The sequence below is a fragment of the Triturus cristatus genome, chromosome 3_1 (genome assembly GCF_964204655.1).
Source record: "Triturus cristatus chromosome 3_1, aTriCri1.1, whole genome shotgun sequence".
Taxonomy (NCBI): Eukaryota; Metazoa; Chordata; class Amphibia; order Caudata; family Salamandridae; genus Triturus; species Triturus cristatus.
The window spans coordinates 204,513,676-204,533,654 of record NC_140583.1 but is presented as its reverse complement, the minus strand read 5'-3'; the positions used below and the strand labels follow the sequence as shown (position 1 = coordinate 204,533,654).

The 19,979-nt window shown below is 43.0% G+C and overlaps 1 protein-coding gene across 7 annotated transcripts in view; it reads right to left on the bottom strand.

Annotated features, from left to right (window-relative positions):
• The window catches only part of TLN2 (talin 2), a 1,262,084-nt gene that overhangs the window by 306,451 nt on the left and 935,654 nt on the right, over window positions 1-19,979 (bottom strand). For all 7 annotated transcript variants that reach the window (XM_085643650.1, XM_085643649.1, XM_085643651.1 and 4 more), the window contains 3 exons: window positions 15,678-15,875; window positions 12,029-12,168; window positions 3,758-3,851 (listed from right to left, as the gene is read on the bottom strand). In XM_085643650.1, the coding sequence (XP_085499776.1) occupies window positions 3,758-3,851; window positions 12,029-12,168; window positions 15,678-15,875 (432 nt within the window). The remainder of the gene's footprint in view (window positions 1-3,757; window positions 3,852-12,028; window positions 12,169-15,677; window positions 15,876-19,979) is intronic.

Sequence of the window (19,979 nt, the reverse complement as noted above, 5' to 3'; positions counted from 1 at the left end):
ATGAGCAGTCCTTTAGAAGGGGTTGAAAGTAGTAGATTAGCAGAAGATTAATTTGGCAGCTGAACAAGACCAATGATAAAGTTAAATAATATGTGACAAATAATGTAAAATGGCCTTGTTTTAACATAGCCAGTGTAGTCTACCGAATACCCCTGAGCTGAGATAAAGAAATGGTACCTAATATTTGTACAATGTCTTCCTAAGACATGGACATACTGCATCACTAAATAATAGCAATGATTGCGTAGACTACAAGCAGTGCTTATTTTTGGAGTACGTGGAATAGTGCTGCTGGGATCAAGACACTTGCTCCAAGAAACCTCTTCCTCTTCTGCTCGGCTGCCTGTCCTATGGAAGAAAGCCTTGGATTTCAGATCTGCACTTGTGCCAGGCAGAGCGAGAACAGCTCTCCACCCACCCTGAAGGGCACTAAACACGCTAGCATCCTTCCATTCATAAGCATAAAAAGCCATGAGGAGCTGGCTTTGTTTTTGTGACGACTGGAGCTTACATGCAGTGCATCTACGGATTCATCAGGGACATCCGTTTCACAAAATAAGCACTTGATTCAAAATAAGATATCTCCGGGTGAAACCCTACACCAACTAAGACATCAGCCACCAAATGTCAAAAAAAGTTGTAAGTAAAAGAAGATAGTGTTTTTGGCATGTTAAAAGATTATTTAGACAAGGTCTGTGTATATACTGTTTAGAGTGTAAATTCTGGTTATTAGATGTCACTTTTGTCATGGAGACAAGGTCACTGGTGCTATTCCAAAATCAATTTTCCACTATAAAATTATTTCTGGAAGCAATCTTCACTGTATGACAATTCAAAAGATGAAGAATCTGAGGGGGAGAGTATCAATTTTTTTACCACCTGAATAGGCCTGTAATTGTCACACTGGACAGTGAAGGCCAATACACGTGCTAAACGCTGAGCATGAGCCAATCAACTGTAGGGCGGATTATCTCTTACACAAACCAGAACATTACATCCCTATGAAAACATATTTTCTATCACAAGAAAACATTTGATTTCTCCTGGGGGTTTTTGGTGGCTGCTCATCATCAAATTCTATAATAGCTATGCCAAGCTTTTACAACAGCTATGCCAAGCTCTTAGCCTTGCTAGAGAACCACTGAACTGAAGGGACCAAAACCTGTTCCCTAAAAGAAGTTTGACAGCAAGTGACTATTGTGAGGTGCTTCTTGCTTGTAGATTTCAATCTGTGAATCGTGTGCACTTCTTGCCTTTCAGGTACTTGGCTTATTTTAACAAACTATTTTAACATGATTGCATCGGCTTGGTGATATTTTGGTGACTATAATAAGAGCGCACATGGAGTAGAGCATACTGGGAAGACTTAATCGCAACTCTCAATAAAAGCTCTACAAGGCAGCAAATTTGAAAGCAAAATGCAACTACCTTAATACAAGTATTGCTAATGCACAGAATGTACCACAAAAGCTATTTTTCTGTATTCTAATCGTTTCACAGCCCGATGGCCTTGCTAGTTTGGTGCAAAAACAACAGTTGAAACCGGTCCTAGGATGCTTGTTTCCGGTCCAGTGAGGACCTGGCTTGGCAGTTCGGGCTAGACTGTTCCCATGAGGCACAGGGTCAAGACAGATTTGCATATGGCCAGGACTAATCTGGGGTGGCATGGTGAGCAAAAGAATGATGGATTTAACCCAGATCTCTTGACTGGGGGTGAATGTTTTGATTTGTTCTGCATTCCGTCCATCAATTGTGTGTCTTTTGCTTGCTAGTTTGGGGACAACCTCTACATGGGCTTTTTGAAGATATAGCCTCTTCTTAAATTTGAAAGGTATACATAGTTGTTCGATTTGCACAGAATTCTTAAGTGTCACATTTTCACAACTCCAAAAAATATGATTCTTGTTGGTTGGCCTTCTTGGCTGTAATTAGACCAGAAGGTGAAAGTCTTCTCATGTGTATCAAACCAGGCTCCATCGATTAATCCTATCCGGCAGCTATCTGTAAAGCACTTCCTCCACCCATTCTTGATAACCTAGCTCTAGAAATGTGGCCTCTGACTGCAGCTAGGCTGGTGTAGAGTTTCTTCTCTTTAAAAAAGCCTTTTTTTGGCCAAATTATTGTTCCATTCCACTCTTCCCAGCCTTGGATAAATTATTGGGAAAGCTTGTTACAGAATCAGTTATCCATCTGTTTCAGAGACATTGATGCCTCTCATATTTCATTCCAGACCACAATACCTACAATCTTTGATCTCAGCCACAATGGATTTAAAAGCTACCATGGACAAAGGTGATGCGGTGGGAGAAATGCTCTGGATATCTCCTGATGCACTCAATAGGCTGGACCACTCCATCCTATTACAATTCCTGAAGGAGTTTAACATTGAACAGTGCTTTAATTGGACCACAGCCTGCCAGAGCTGTCCCATTTCAAATATAAATGCATCCCAGTCTTTATAGGGGTCTGCTTGATACCTTATGCTCTTCAAAGTATATGGTGGGCCTCTGTCAAGTGCTGAAGCAAAGCACTCCTGAATTATTGGTACACATGTCAAATAGGGATAGAAGAATGAATGGGGCATAAATAAAAGTAAATCCCAATAAATCCCAATAAAAAGGATATCTTGATTCTGGGCAGGATCAAAAAATACTGGGTTAGCTTCCGCTGGCCAGTCAGCATGATCGATACTCTTACCACAGTCTCAAGAACAAAATATCTGGGCGTCCTGCTTCCCTAGGAACCTATCCTAGGCTTGCAAGCCAATGGTGAATCTTCTTAGACAAGCTCTGTCCATTATCCCTCAAGAGCTCCATGCCCCTGTCAAGAATGTCCAAGTTGTGTCAAGGACCAATTATTGTTAACATCTCTGCACTACATGACAGATTGCCCCTAGGCATAACCGCATCAGGTGCAGAACGAGGCAGTATCCTATCTATCAACTGAAAAAAAGCAAATACATTTCTTTCACACACAGACATCCTTTTTGGCTGACCATGAAATAAAGAATCAATTCAATTGTGTCTGCTTAGCTCACAAAGCATTCTATAAACATGCTCCCCAAGGGCTCAACACTCTATTCTGCCCTTTTCCACCAATGCAGTGTCCAGAAAACATGTTGCTCGAGCGGGTTCCAAGAGAAAAGTGAGACATTTTGAAACAAATTGCAGATACAGATATGCTATTATCAGGGATCTCATTCAATTTTGAGGATAACTATGAAGACTTTTTCGTTCTGGTAGATCTTTTGTCGCATGACTAGCACCTTCCTCCTGATTTGGTTTTGTTCTTTAAAGCCAAGGTGACCCTGGTACCCGTGTCCAAGAACTTAACAATCTTTAAAAAAATTAGGAAAATCGAAATCCGTACTTGCATCTGGCTGTGTACTGGGCTAAACCAAAGGTCCGGTATCATTCTGCGAGGTGCAAGATCTTAGAGTGCGCATGCTGTAGTCAGAATAGGCAGTAGGGCTTTTGATGCCAATAACTAAGCACCGCCATGCATCGGTCTGCCAACTCCCTCTGGCATATAGAAGTGATTTAAGCTTAAAAAGTAAGGAAAATACAGAATGCGTGAAAAGCTATCATTGTCTTTAAGATCTATTTCCCAAGGAAGATTCGCATGTTGAGGAGATGTGTTGAACACTTATAAGTAAACTCAAATGACTGGTAGAGTGACAGAGAGCATAAAACTCAAGTGGTCAAATGAAATGCAAGTACGGCAAGGACCATCCACACATTCATTTATAGAATATTACCTCTAGTTCCCTTAGAGAATTATCGCATTCCTTCTGACCAGGAGCTTGCTGCGTACAAAGCGTGATGAGTTGATTAATACTCTCCGTCACAGCTCTGGTGGAAAAGAAGACATTATATGAGAATTCAATGGAATACATTTTCATGAAATTTCCAAAAATCATGTTACCATAGCATATTAAACAAAATATATCTACAGAAAAAAACTGGTGGCAAAATGCTGCTTGAGTTTTGGCTGAATACAGTGGCAATGATCAGTGAGAACGTCCTGATGGAGTACTCAGACCCTACTATTGTTCGGGGATGTAGAACAAGAATATCTGGTATTCAAATCAAATCAGGTGTTTGTTAAGCGCGACTACTCACCCGTAAGGGTCTCAAGGCGCTGTGGGGTGCGCAGGTTACAGTCCATCAAGGAGGGGGTCTGTCGAAGAGCCAGGTTTTGGGGTTTCTTGCAAAGATGGGGAGCGATGTAATCTGTCTGAGGTGGAGCGGAAGGTCGTGCCAGGCTCTGGCCGCGCGGAAGGAGGAGAAGGAGCGGCCTTCCGATCTGGTCTTTCCGGTGCGGGAGACCATGGCGTAGGAGAGCTGGGCTGATCATAGGGTACTTTGGGGTGAGTGGAATTTGAGTCGGCTGTTCAGGTATGCTGGTCCGGTGTCATGGAGGGCCTTGTGAGCGTGGGTTAGCATCTTGAAGGTGACTGTAGCTTCGATGGGGAGCCAGTGGAGTGTGCGCAGGTACTGGGAGATGTGGCAGTGTCTTGGCAGGTTAAGGACCAGTCTTGCAGCGGCGTTTTGGATGTTCTGTAGCTTGCAGGTGAGGTTTTTGTTTATTTCGGCATAGAGTGCGTTGCCGTAGTCGAGCCTGCTGGTGACCAGGACGTGAGTGACGGTCTTTCTGTGTTCGAGGGGGATCCATTTGAAGGTCTTACATAGGAGGCAAAGGGTGTGGAAGCAGGAGGACGAGACGGAGTTGATCTTGCAGTCCATTTTGAGCTCTGAGTCCAGGGTGATTCCCAGGTTGCGTGCGTGGTCCGTGGGGGTGGGCGGGCTTCCGAGGGCGGGGGGCCACCAGGTGTCGTTCCAGGCGTCTGGGTTTGGGCCCATGATGAGTACTTCAGTTTTGTTGGTGTTTAGTTGTAGGCGGCTGTTTTTCATCCATTTGGCGACGGCTTCCATGCCTTCTCTAAAGTTGTGTCTGGCGGTTTTGGGTTCGTTGGATAGGGAGAGGATGAGTTGGGTGTCGTCTGCGTACGACACAATGTTGAGTCCGTAGGTTCTGACGATGGGGGTGAGCGGAGCCATGTAGACGCTGAAGAGCTGAGGGAGGACCCCTGGGGGACTCCGCAGGTGGTAGGTGTAGGGTCCGAGAGGAAAGGGGGGAGTCTGACCCGCTGCGTTCTGCCGGAGAGGTAGGAGCGGATCCAGTTGAGGGCCTCGTCTTGGAACCCTGCGTCATGGAGTCTGCGTATTAGGGTGCGGTCAGGAGGGGGTTGATCTCAGCGTGTTTCCAGTCGTCAGGGAACGAGGCGGTTGCCAGGGAGCGGTTGATGGTGTGGCAGAGCATGGTATTCTGGTTGACTATGGAGCATAAGCTACAAATAGTATGGTAAAGATAAACGCATCAGTCATTGGGAAGCAGGAATCTGCATTTTGGGTCATTGAAAATTCTAGAGATTAACTGCGGGCTCTTGTAGTCACTGTGGAGGGGCATGTCTTAGCCTTTCGATCACGTTGTCCACTTTGGGAACTGGTCAGAATGAATTGCATGCATATAGTTTCTTTGTGTAATGGCACTCATGACATAAATAATAAAGGAATGCTGCTCAAAAAGCATAAACGAAATGCATGAGTCGGTAAAACATTACCCTGTGTATTTCAATAATATTTTAGTATTATCTAGAGAACCAACTTCTGCCACTCTACCAGTACCAAGCATGAGGGTCTCCCAAAGATACATTTGGGGGATGAATTCCGCTACAGATTTCGAAGGGTCCTCACTGCTTTCCAGTAACACACCTGGGAGCCTGAGACCCGCCAGGCCATTGAAGCTACAACATACAATAATGCATTAGCAATTTCTTATGCCTGCGCTAGGTGAGGAGCTTTCTTTCGCTTGTCTTTTCGGTGCACGCCTGACTCACAGGTATTTAGGGGTGTGACGTGGTCTCTAGCAGTACCCAGAGCAGTACAGTAACTTTAAAGCAGTGGCAGGATATCAGAGTAACTGGGTCTGTGTTATTAAAACACACACCGACAGGGTCAACTGCAACAAGGATTAGAGCTTCTTTGTACCAGGATGGTCCAACAGTACAACGTTTGCAGATAGTGGTCTCATATAATGGGGATCACATTTTGCATAATTAGGCCTCAATTACACACAAAGCCTAGTCCAGATTAAAGTTCAAACAGGGACACCGCTCTCGAGAACTGGACACAGACATCACGGCGGAGAGGGATCCGCAGCCATGGTTCAAATGCCCTGGGATCGAACGGATTCCAGATTTGTTTCAGAAATTTAATAGGTGGACGATGGCCCCTCTGCATGTGGCATTCGTGAGGGAGGTCAAGGAGGGTGAACTGCCAGAGAATATACGCTCGGTGATGGTGGTGCTTATCCTGAAGGCGGGGAAGCCCCGAGATAAGTGTGAATCATACAGGCCAATATCACTGCTGAACGCAGACATTAAGATCTGGGCCAAACTCCTAGCGAATAGACAGAAAATCGGGACATCGAAGCTGTTACACCCAGATCAGAACGGGTTCATACCAGGCTGTTCAACAAAGCTAAATTTGAGCCTGCTGCACAACTGGGGGATGAGTTTTAGCCTCACTGGATGCAAATGAGGCCTTTGACTCGGTGGAAAGGAAGTACCTCTTTGGGGTACTGGCCAAGACGGCCTTCGGCCCTAAATATATCAGATGGGTTCCGCTGCTGCACGACATGTCAAAGGCCAGTGTGCGAGTCAATGTACACACATCTCGTGAATTCAGAGTGGCTTGTGTCAAGGGTGTCCACTTTCCCCATGTTGTTTGCACTGGCAGTCGAAGTCTTAGCAGAATGGGTTCGGATAGACGCGCAGGTTTGGGGCTGCCGGGGAGCGGCAGAAGAGATGAATGCATATCTCTATATGCCAATGACATCTTAATATATTTGACAAATGTGGGCCAAACTCTAAAACGGCTGTGGGACATTTTCTGTGTCTTTGGGGATCCTTTCGGAATAGCCATAAATTGAGAAGTCATTGCTGTTCTTGAAGGAAGACCGGTATCGGGGAGAAGTGCTCACTCTGCCGTTGCGGGTTGAGACAGAACAGTTCAAATATCTGGGGATCTGGATCACCTAGAATCTGGACTTGTATAACAAAGCAAAACTAGGACCCCTGATAAAAAGATTGAAGCAGGATGTGAAACATTGGCAGGCATTGCCGCTCTTGTTATTAGGGAAAGCGGCATTGTTTAAAATGGTGGCACTTCCCAGGTTCTTGTACGTCCTCCAGAATAGTCCATATAAGATTCAGGACAGTTTTTTTCACTAGGGTGGATGCACTCGCGAGGACCCTGCTCTGGGCATGGGGGGGGGGGGGGTGTTGTGGGGGGACAGCACTGTATTGTATTGAGGGTCTTGCTGTAATCTAAGTATAAAGGAGGCATAGCCCTACCCAATGTCCGGAGATATTAGGAAGAAGCGCAGGTGAGCGCAGTGAATGACTGGGCATACGCGGATTGGGAGGACCCGGCATTCCACCAGGACATGATAGGAATGGGGGATATGAGCTACCTTCATGCATTGTACGGGGGCAGACTGCTGCCCGGGGCCAGCCAAGCAATTGGGATTGTGGTAGAAATATGGAAATTATTAACCAGAGATGGTGTGGGGACGCAGACTGAACCCGAGAGTGCTGTAGCTTGAGGCATTTAGGTAGCACCCAGACATATCGGACGCAAACGGGGTTGTCCCCTTTGCCTTCTTAAGGAAGGAATATTGGATGCCAGAGACGCAATGGCTGAGGTAAGGCCATTTAAGACACGCCCTCAGAGAATGTGTATCTCTGGAAGAGGAGACTCGGGAGGATTCCCCACTGGCAGGACGGCTACTGGAGGAGTGGGTCGACAGGAAACTGATTTCACTGAAATACGATACAGTGATGAGAAATACGCAATCCCCTCTGTTGAAATTGCAGGACAACTGAGAAGAAGACCTGAGAGAAACAGATGAGGATAACTGGAGAGAGGATCTCGAGTTGGCAATAAAAGGGAGTTTCCACCTAATCCATCTTAAAATCATACACTGGGTCTCCTATACATGCACCTTGCTCTGTAAGATAGGCCGGGCGGTTGAGCAACTTGCCTCAGAGGCTGCGGGTTGGAAGGCAAACCTATGCACATACTCTGGAGCTGCTCCACATACTAGACTACTGGGCGGTGATTAGGGGCTCATTGGTGGAAGCTATAAGGTTACCCCCAGAACTATGGCCAAGATTGGCATTGCTTGGTATCTGGAGACCAGCAGATCACTTCGATATCAGAAACTGGCAGTGAATTTAGTCTGTATGGTGGCAAAGCGAGACATCGCTAAGAAATGGGGCTCTGGCATTTCCCCTAGCCACCAGACATGGGCGCTAAGAGTGGAGTATTGTAAAATTATGGAAAAGGAAGTATACAAAAGAAAAGGTTGAAAAGGGAAATTTGGAAAGATCTGGGGAGGATGGGAGGCAGGAGCAGGTTGAGGGGGTTGATAATGGATACACATCATTGATGCGAGTAAAAAGGGTCGGATTAATTAGCCCAATAGCCCCATAGACATAAAGATTACAAACCTATGGAAACACGGAGGTGATGAGGTGAACAGCAATCCTCTGACTATTTTGATCATATTGTGCCTAATTACGGGGTAACCAGGGTGTTAAAGGAATGTTGTGACTAGTGTGAAATGTACCTGTTATGTATAAAATAATAAACTAATCCAAAAAAAAACAATACAAAAAAAAAATTCTTACAGGCTCCTTAAGATGAACCACAGTTTTATGGCCAGAGGGCACCACGAGACAAGAGCCATAACAAAAATGATAGGCAGCTAAGTGCTGGTTCTAGAACTGATAACAGAGTGTTTTGTGCAGGTACAAGGACTGGGTCCTGGGGAAAAATGGAAGCTAGAATTAGGAATTGAATCAATTACTTTACGCATTATTGCTAAGAAATCCTCAACATTTCGGGATCTTATTAACAATGTTTTCATTCCAGCATAGTAAACAGGGTTAGGTGTTACTGAATGAAAATAAGGCACAAAGGCAACACTGAAGAATATACCTGAAGAATTTTGCCTAAGCCAATGAGGGAGTCATTGTGCCAATATGAGGATGAAAACAAGCAATCAATGAGACCCCTATCTTGAAACCCTGACTCAAACAGCACAGGTACTGTACTAGGGCTGTGGATGAGGCAGAGGTGCATGGTCTATTAACTCAATAGGGACAATACAAGATGGACTGCCTTCCCTGCTGTTTCAGGACAACTTCAGTACTGGTGTCCCCATCCCTGTTTTTTAGCATCTTTCAATAGAAAACTGCATTTTTCTTAGCATCTTCCAATGTACATTTGTGTTCCTAAAGCTGCTTTTCGGACACATGCACCATCTCTTCACAACTTATGTTCATAGTGTGCAGGGATGCTAAAAGGATTATCAAAATAGGTGAATCGAGCAGCAGAGCAGCATCACAAAAAAATTATCAAAAATGTTCTCAAAAGGGTGACTGAAAACCAACTTTTTTGTGCAGAATGAGTACTGAGTGTATTGTTGGTGCGCTTGTTGTTAAGTAGTAATCCAATGCTTTTTTATTGAAGTAAAAGAGCATCTCCTTCAATAAAGCTCAGCATTAAGGAATGTGCTACACATAGGATATTAGGGGTTAGAATATTGGTTCTTCCAATTCAGCGGTTTTGACCTTCAGAGTTCAAGCAGATACCCAAGATGGCCGACGGGTAAGGAGCTCCTGCTGGGAGCTCCCAGGCTAGGGATCGCCTTATGGTGAAACTCCCGGAGATAAGCCCCCCATCGAACCACCACCACCCCAGGAATTTGAAGGCTACAAGCCCGCGATCCTCCAGGGCTTTTCCAATGCGATCGCCGAAAGAGATGAAGCCTACCACAGTAACAAGAAAGACTACAGCTAGAGGAATCCTAGTAAGATGGCCGATTGCATGGGTGAACTGCTAAAAGCAGCTGAGAGGAGACAGGCTCTGGATCATCCTTCCGGTGTTAATCCACAGTCATCACCTACCTTCTGGACACGGACACTGCCACTGCTACTCTGCATCCTGCTGCGACTGCTTCGCACTGGCAAAAACAAAAAGTTAAACTTGGATTACCTCTAAGGCGGCGGCCCTGTAGGTTTCCAGTGGTGGCTGCCTTGGTGCCCGAGATGTTTTCCCCGACGGGGCGGGGAAAGCGCACTTGGTTCCCGTATGCGGCCCTCTCGCCCCCTTGGCAGCCCCTCTTGCGGTCCAGGGCTCGGGGACAGGCTTCCTCCCCTGGTATATGGTTGAGGTCTGCGGGGTCTCCACTCCACCACTGAATGGTGGAGGTCCATGGGACTGGCGGCCATGGACGTAGTCCTCAATCCTGGCAGTGGGGGTTTTCGCCGAGAGCACCGCATGCAGCCTGCCTTTGACCTTTGCAAAGTTGTTGGCGGCGGCCTGGTCTGTGCCTCGCAATGGACTGCAGTGGCCCATTCATGCTCCCTCATCGCTTCACTAGTTGTCTGAATTCTGTTGGTGGAGATGGTGGGTGCGAGGCAGCCATGTTGCCCCATCTGCTGACCCTCTCTGCGGCCAGCTAGCTTCGGCTCGAAGAGCGAGGCCGGCCCATGGTGTTGCAGTGCCACAACACCAGCTCGTTTGAGGGTTTTCCACAGAACTCAAATGGGTCTGACTTTGTTCCGGCCCGGTTGAAGGGTCTGACCCCTGGTGTTACCCTAATTGGTGCTGGTCTGCGGGACCTGAATTTAATCCATCTACCGTATGCTCAATTCCCTATCCCCCTCTACTCTTTTTGATATGTGTATCTGTCTTTATCCTTTGTTACCACTACATTTCAAAGGTTTTTGATATAATCTATTCACTGGTCAACTGTACATTGTTGTTTTTCCCCATCCCTATACTATGTATTTGCATCTACACATAGGTAACTTGTGCAACTATCACGTTCCCATCTATGTAAAGCGCTCTGATACCCATGTGTCAAGTTAGCGCTATATAAAACTTTAAAAATAAAGGTCCCACATATGAATTGATAGGTGCAAACTATATCCTTACATGCTCAAACTACTTTGGCACTATGACTATGACTATCAGCCAAAGATTGATCTTAATGTTTAACATATCCATTGAAATTAACAGTTTTACATGAATTTGCACACAAAAAAACCCACATATCCAGTTTCTCTATTTTAGGAAGCACAATAATGATTCTAAGATGGTTATCATTTAGGTATCATTCTGTGTTCCTTCTTAAGTGCCATTGTGACCGTTTCATTTTATCAGAATTGGAATTGGTTTTCCTTTTCAAATAAGAATTAGCATACTTGCTGATCTACATGAATTATACTAGTCGTCAGTAGTGATGCCTTACTTAGCAGTTTCACATGTGCAAACTTTGCATGAGATTAATTTACAGCTAAAGATGCTTGGAGTGTAATGACTGTGAGTAGTTTGGCTCTCCAAGGCCTTACCATGTAGCTTCTCAGGGACATGAGGTGGTTTAACGGATGTGAACAGAGTGGTCTACCCTGCTGCTGCTTGTGTGTTTTCGGTGTGCTGGCTTCTATTTGGTCTTTCAATTTAGGAAATGGTTGAAGATTCCCCTCATTAAATCACAATACATTAAGAGTCCACAAACCACATACATCAGGTGAGATGGTTGTGAGTAGTAAAACCTTACTGTCCACTTTCCATGTCCATGGCATGCGATGGGTGATAGCGGCCTGGCATTACAGGGAAGCATGATAGGCACATGGCGTGCTCCGGTTGTGAACAGCATAGCCTTACAGAGAAATAATTCATGCACATGGTGTGAGCTGGTTTTGAGCAGGCTGGCTTTACAGTGCAGCTTTTCATTTGCAACAAGTGAGCTGCTCCTGAGTAGCAGGACTATTCCTGCTTCTGAGGATGCACATGAGTTGTACTAATTATAAGTAGGAATGTCTCAGTCTCCAGCTGTTGATGCATCAGGGGTGCAGGTTGTAAACAACAGGTCTTTAATATTACACCCTTACCTTGCAGCTGCTGCCAAGAGGTTCTTTGCATTTGGAGCCCCGGAATCCACAGACAGCGATTTTGCAGCTAGCAGCAGCTTACTGGATGCCATCGATATTGTCTTCAGGTTTCCAATGACCTGGATCTGGTCCTCTTTAGTCTAAGAGAGAACAGGAAAAGACCTTCAGGAAGCAACACTGAAGTTGCACATGGAACTCCAGATCACTGGTACCCCAGATCACTGGATTCTCACCCTGGTACTGGGAGATATACTGGGCAATTCGTATCACTGGGAACCACGTAAAAGGCGTTTGGTTTGAACGAATACACGCTGAGCAGAGGGAGGATAATGTGCCTCTATGGAACAAGGGCTTGATTGTAATGTTGTACGTCTCCATGCCTGGCACATACGAGAAGAAAAGGTTCGCGCTGGCCCAACTTGTGCAGCAGAGATCCACAGTGAAATATTATGAGGGATCCCAGTAACACAGGGCACATTATTCAAGGCATTACAAGGACAGTGCTTAGAAGTTAAGGATTCTGTTAGAGTGTTGTGTATAATGTATTCCTGAAAATGTCAACTTTGTCCCTATTAAAAACTGAGTAAAAGACATTCTCCACATTAATTATTCATTCAATGATAGTGCTTGCACACACAATTTATACCACGAGGCAGAGGTTACCAGGCATTAATGAAAACAAGATGAAACTTTTGAAACAAAACAAGTTACCAGAACAATGTATAAATGTGTTTCTGCAACCGCACTATAATGAAATGAGGCAAGGTTAGTACTTAACAATACCTTATTGTGGGAGCTATACTGGGTTAGTACAATTTCTAACTAATGAAAACAATCATTCTATGTTTTGTAGAATCAGCACCATTTCCTCATAGAAATCTGAAAATGGAACCTAACAACAGAAAAAAGCTTCTAAGACCAAGATTATGAGTGAGCTGGAACTTTTTTGACCCCTCCATACACCAGTATCTGCATGGTCGAAATGTCAAGTTTATTGCACTCTTTGTTAAAATTTGGTAGGTCAAACATGCTGGAATGTAACAGGATAAGAGTACAGTATTTACAGTTAAAATGCAGATTTTGGTGTAGTAAGAACCAAAACGTTCATGTTGTTCCCCAATAACTTGGAATGAGGTTGTTTATTGCATGCAAGAAATTCCATACGCAGGATTGTCGAATTTTGTAAGGAAGGACAAATAGAACCTTCCTCTCTGGGCTATAAGTAATCAGGGCTTAAATATTAACAAGCATTGGTATTGCAAATAGGTCTGGCTTGAAAGAAATGTTCTATGGTAATGTGAAGCATTACAAGTAGATAGCATGGTAATGAATATGTATTTGCGTGGAAGCAAGGAACTGTAGAAGAATATTGGGGTAGGTAAAAAGGTAAGGTTAAAGTTGCACTGTAAAGCCAGACCTAAACCTCCATGTAAGTTAATTACTGCCCTCCTCCCTTCTGTGCTGCTGCCAGATTAAAAGACCATTTATTATCTAGTTGTGTAAGACAACTTTACAGCATTACAATGTGTGTGTCCCTGAAACTTCAATCTCAGGCAGCTGGATGAATAGGCAAAATGATCACAGCTGTTTGGTGGGCAAGCTTTTTTTGTGGAAGCACACAACTTCTGGTCAATCAAAGCAGGTACTTTAGGCAGCCAACATGTGGCCAAAGCCTCTCTATAGTGATGCTCACATAATTGTCTGGCGATAGTCTTGCTGTCAAGCCAGTCCGTTAAAATGCACAAATGGTAATCAGAAGCCAACTGTAAATTTGTAATTTGCACCATATAACACATCATTTAACTAGGCAGACCATTGTTTGACCTTGTGCTTCTTGAATTCCAATCTAATTGCATATCACAGGTTTAGATAAGAATTATAAACCTCCTGGAGGACAGAATGAAAGCATGTCACCCTTCTGAGTAAAGTAGAGGAAGTAGAAGTCATTTCTTGCGTGTTTCAGAGAATCTAATTAGATTGTATACAAGGTGTAAGTCTATCAGCAGAACACAGGGGCAGCTGGAAGACAAACGTGTGCATCGTGATGTTGTATTAACCACACGCTGGCACCAATGAAAGAAGAGCTCAGCTCTTATGGATGGAACTTGGACGAGGATGTGAGGCAATGTTTCCAACATGAGTCATATTGAGGTCTAGAGATTTTGCACAGCAGAAGTCGCCTCTTTGGGAGAAACACAGGGGCTGACTCAGAAAAGTAAACTTACACTTATGTGTAAATTTACGATTGTTTGCTATTTATAAAGGTATTTTACTAGGGGTATCTTTATGACTAGTCTCCGAATATAAAGATAGGACTGTCCTATCTTTTTATCTATGGTGACTCTGCAGTCGCCAAGATACTACTAGTAAGATACCTTTGTGAATAGCAAACAATCGTAAACGTACACAACAGTTTCTGTTTACCTTTGTGAATCAGGGCCTCAGGGTCCAATTTGCAGAACAAGGGCCATATAGTGTGGGTAAGAATATCTAAAACTTGAGAGCTTTGTGAAGTAAATGTTGGATCTCGTATGACTAAGAGCATGGATTATATATATATGTGCAAGAAGATTCCTATAGATTGTTTGAAATGGCACAGAGGAAGGTGGCCATTTTGTGGCACATCCAGTTCTTAGAGCTCAGGAGTCATTGTTACAGACTAGAAATATGCATACAACTTTAGTAATCACTCAGCAGATTAAAAGTAAACTTATTTCACAAGGCATATAAGACTTTCAATGCATACAGAGGAGAATCCCTGTATTGTTATGGTTAAAAAATATAAACTCTGAGACTTGGTATTCTGAGAATGTGTGCCACCAGACCAACCAGATAATGACAGACTGCCCGTCACGGTGACCCAGGCTTCCTCTGTGAACGTGTCCAGGCTTTATGAGGATTTAGGACTCTCTACCAGCAAAGAGTTTAGTGGTCATAAATATTTATGAGACTTCACTATTTAAGTAGTACTTGCTGGGCCCCTTAGACTGACTACAAAGGCCCATTTAAATCTGCACTATTTATAGCATCAAAAAAGACCTTGTCAGACATAAATGAATACTTTGTTACACACTGCTTCTCAGTTATTACTTGCAAAAAAAAATGTAATCTGCACATTCTAAATGTAATTCTTTTAAATCTCTGCCTAGTCTATCGTCCTTCTCGACCCACATTAGAGACGTGCAGTGTCATGAGCCTCAACACTATTTCTGGAACACCACTGCTTGGCAGGCTGCAGCGTATGTTTAGACCTGGCCATGGGGCAACGATAAGAATCTTTCAATGTCTGAGAATGGTAGAGCAATGCTGTTTCGTGGTTGGATGAACCGTCCGCTTCTTCTGTCACGATTAAGTCACAACAAGGATCAGTTATGAAAAAAACAGAATAGTCACACAAAACCAAACTGCCTGTCAGCATGGTGAAATTAAGTTAGTAGTCAAACATGGCTTGGCCTGCATCTTCAGTGACCTGGACAACCTTTAGGGCTTTCCAGAATGCAAGGTAGATTACACCTCAAGGTTTCCCCCTCTTCACCGTGCATTAGATACACTGGTACCAAATTGCAAAGGTGTTTTTTTTTTTATTCTACTAATGACTTATTAATATACTACCAAACCTGCTCTCTGTTGAAGGATATTGGATTCTCACCTGAGCTTGTCCAGCCATTTCTACACCAGCATCCAAAAACTCGTCGAAATCTTCACTGAACTTCCCTGAGGCTGCAGCAAGCTCCCCGCTCTGACCCCGGGTAGCATGCACCACTTCTCCCGCAGACTGGTTCAGATCTTCTGCCGCCTGGTTCAGCTCGCTCTGGGCCTCTTGGAAGGACTTAGTACTTGGAGGCAGCTTCAAAAGAGCAATACATGAGTCACGATCACAGCTCATTAAGCACTAATCACTCTTAATTCAGACTCTCTCATTTCTAACTAGGAAACATGATCCTAGAGATTACTGCATCAAACGAAGTTCATGACTGTACAGAAGTACCTGAAAAGTGGTAATACAGAGAGCACAGCAGATCTAACAACTCACTTTCTTTGGATGCATTCAAGAAAGGTCTCAGGAGTAGCCTGTGCCTGTGAACATTACTAAACAACCGGCAAATCAGTTTTTAAAATGTTTGAAGGAAAATACAAATGCTGCATTTTAATAAGAATGTGTTGTAAAAAGTACAGTTTATTTCAGTGACATTTACTCATAGCCTGCTGCCGAGAGCCCTGAATGTGAGTTATAGGCCCATGCCACAGGCGATGGCCTATAATGAGGGAGAGAGCCTTCAACAACCGGTATAGCCTGAGACAGACTGGCTCAAGGGCTATTTGAACTGTCCATCTTCTGAGGCCAGAATGCTCTAAATTAAAAAGGACGAAACACAAAGACAAACATTGAAACTTTGGAGCAAAAGGCCTGTAACACCCATTATTAGCCCCGAGTCACTGCACTGTCTTCAAAGGAGCTCTAAACATTACAATGCCCTATAAGAAGCAAATATGTTGGCTTCGAATGTTTAAAAAAGCCTGAACTATAATCATAAAACCAATATTTTGCTCCAACTGGATACTTTGTCATTTACCTCATTAACACAAGCCACACAATGTGAACATGGGTTTAATTACTGCAGTAAAGAAAAACAAAAATAAATAAAATAACAAGTACAGAAATTAGAAATTGTCTGAATTACAGGAGGTGTGCTTTAAACTGCAAATTAGATAAAGAAACAAAAGATAAAATTATGAGCATTTTTGTATTGCTTCGTCTAGAAAGGATGCACATGGTGTGGAATCGCAGTTTTTTTTTTACATTTTACATGGCAGGAGAGGGTTAATTGGGGGAGCCACTAGGAATAAAAAGAAATACAAAACAGGTTTTTACAAATACTATGGTGTTTATTCAGGGCCCTGAAGCAGATGGTGGAGTTTATTTCTTTCAGTCAAAACTTTTTGACAAGTAGCTGGATTAATAAAATCAAAAAACAAATCACTCTTTGATGGTATATTTGAGGCCCTGCTAGGAGCAACCTTGCTCGCCCCAAAAATTAAGCCTCATGGGATGCATGTGCTGCAGTAAGCGGAAGATCTGTTGATCTTTGATCATGCCAAAGTCAGCCTTCAAGAGGATTGCAAGCACTAAATATCTACAATTATGCAAATGAGCTAGTAGTTAACACCAGTTAAACTGAAGTGGTGATCTTCAGCCATCATGCAAGTAAAGCTCTTTTCAGGTGGAGGTTAGATAGCAGGACCATTGCCACGGTAAGATCATACAACTACTTGGGGGCACAGTTAAGTGACACATGGAAGGTAACTGTGCACCAGACCAAGATGAAGGCGAAAACAGAAGCAACCATCTATGCAATGTGCCACTTACAGGCCAAATGATATAGCCCAAGCACAGCACCAATAAGGAAAGACATAAAATCCAAATAGCTAGAGGTGGAAGGGTACGCTCAGCAAGCATTTCCAGAGAAGATGGAGACAACACTGGCAAAATAACTTTCTTGATGCCGTGCAAAAATGAATTTGGCTCTAGCGAATTGGTCACTGGAGGAAGTAAACTATGCAGCAATATATAATGCACTATATTAACAAATCTTTCAGCTATCGAGTAGTGAAGACTTGGCCTGATATAAGGACTTAGGAGGGCTGTCAGACCTAATTACATCATATGCCACACTTGAACAATGCCTTGAGAAAGAAATGTCTGAAAGATATTCAATGGCCCGGATGGTGTTACTTCCTATCAAGGAACTAAATCCAGGATGGAAATCTTCAATGAAGATTGTTAAATGTGGGCTGTGCAATTACAGAGTAGAGTCCTTGATACATATTACATGTTGCTGCCCCACCCCGCTCCAAAACTGTCGGGAGCGGTTAAAACCAATGTTCATAAGGTATGGGGTCAGGACTTGCGCAGAGGCAAACTCATGGCTCGAGACCTGTACAGTGCCCTTGGAGTTGGCCAAATTCTGAAAACACATGAGAGCAACATGAATGGAGCTGAACAACGCAGAGCCTGATATAATTTGCCTTGATGAAGTCGGAACAGTCTTAGCCCTGATAAGCGGGAAGGAAGACGGAACATCGGAATAAGCCAGGAAGCCTATGAGAGTCGTCTGAACTGAGTGGTTTTATGTTGTAGGGCGTGTTCGGCAAAGAATACCCTATGTGTCATATAAGCCATAGTACAAACAGATTATAGGCCTACTTTGTACAGTATTCCTTGTATTTTTATCATGGTGGGCCATAGCTAAATGGATGTATTGAAACTAGCATGTTGGTATTTTTGCACAGAGAGTCATTGTTTACAAAGGCGGGATGAATTGTTTACAGTCTAGTTTAATTATTTTGCACTTGCACTTTGTTATGTCCATCAGTAAGGGAGTAGCTACGGGTTGGATCCCAATACTGTGCTTTTATTTATATGTACAGGGATGGGGCTCCCACATTTAGGTCAAGACATCAAGAACAACCATTTTAATTGCGAGGACTAACAGTATGTATGGAGGTGCTCTCCTGGTTGGGTTGTAATCCCTAATTACAGTGATGAGGAGATAGTGGCAACTTACATTGTAATGACACTCCGGCTGGTTCACTCTCGTCAGTTTGGTATTGTTTTAATAGCAGAATTTTTAAGGTCTATTGATGTTACACATGTGTATTTACAATGATTTTAAGTAATTATGCAAAAAATTATTTCATTCATTCTTTTATTCATATTTAAGCATCTAGTTGTTATTTGGCAAAAATATAGATATTAATTGATATTAAAAAGGCAATAGGAGAAGGTCAGACATAATGAAGATTTAAGCTAACATCAACATTTGAGTAAAGATTGCATTATTGAGATGGCAACTATTTTAAAATCAACTTGAGAATACAGGGACACTGAGCAACAGCTCTGAGCTTCAATCTGATGATTTGGCTGGATTTCAAATACTATTTTGACGGTTGAAAGCGGTCTTAAGAACAAGTCTACTGTTTATCTGACTGATTAACAGATAAGTATGTGTGCAAGACACTTAGGTCACATTAACTCGAGTTGGGAGAAATCTGAGCTTGAAAAGTTATTTAAAGATCAATATATAACTATTAAAGGGTCTTGCAAAAATGCAGATGTAGAAAAAGTGCTACTTTTAAACTAAACAAACCATCCTAATGAGGCTTTCAGGCAACTATCAAATACTGACCGCTACTACAGGTTATCCAGGGAGCCAACTTTAGGGTTTCAGAGAAAAACACAGGCACTCCTAAATGAATGGTTGGAGGATGGATTGACAAAGCAGGATTAATTTGAATTCCTGGATTCCAATGACTTCCAACTGGCTGGTACTTCACATAGCCTATAATTCATTTATAAATCTAACAAGCAAACCCAGATGGCCAAATATTAGTTGGTTTTCAATTTCTTATTGTTTTTGTAGACATGTTTTTATTAAATATTCATGAAATTATTATGTTTAATTGAGTAAATGTGTAATGTGAAACATCTTCCCCACAAGGAGAATGATCCAATGGTTACATTTGATGTGCATTTCTTGCACATTTCCATCAGACACTAAAATATCACGAGGGATACAGAATCCTTACCTCAGTGAAAAATATGCTTCACTATTTTCTCACAAATGACTCAATATGGCACATTTCATTTTGTATTTGATGGTAATTGTAACTTCAAAAACAAGATACAAGGATTTGGTCATGTTTACTAGCATTGTATGCAAATTTACTTAGAAGCCTTGAGGGCATATGGTTGAATAATTGAGCCACCATATAATATTATGGCTTCACAATATAGGATTCCAATTTATTTGACAACCATTGAATGGAATGCTACATTGGAAAATTCAACATCAACAGACCAAATTTGAATTACACGTATCCCTTTAGTGAAGTGGACATAGCATTTTTGGACATTAGGATTTTAAATTAATTAGATACTAGTATTTCTCAA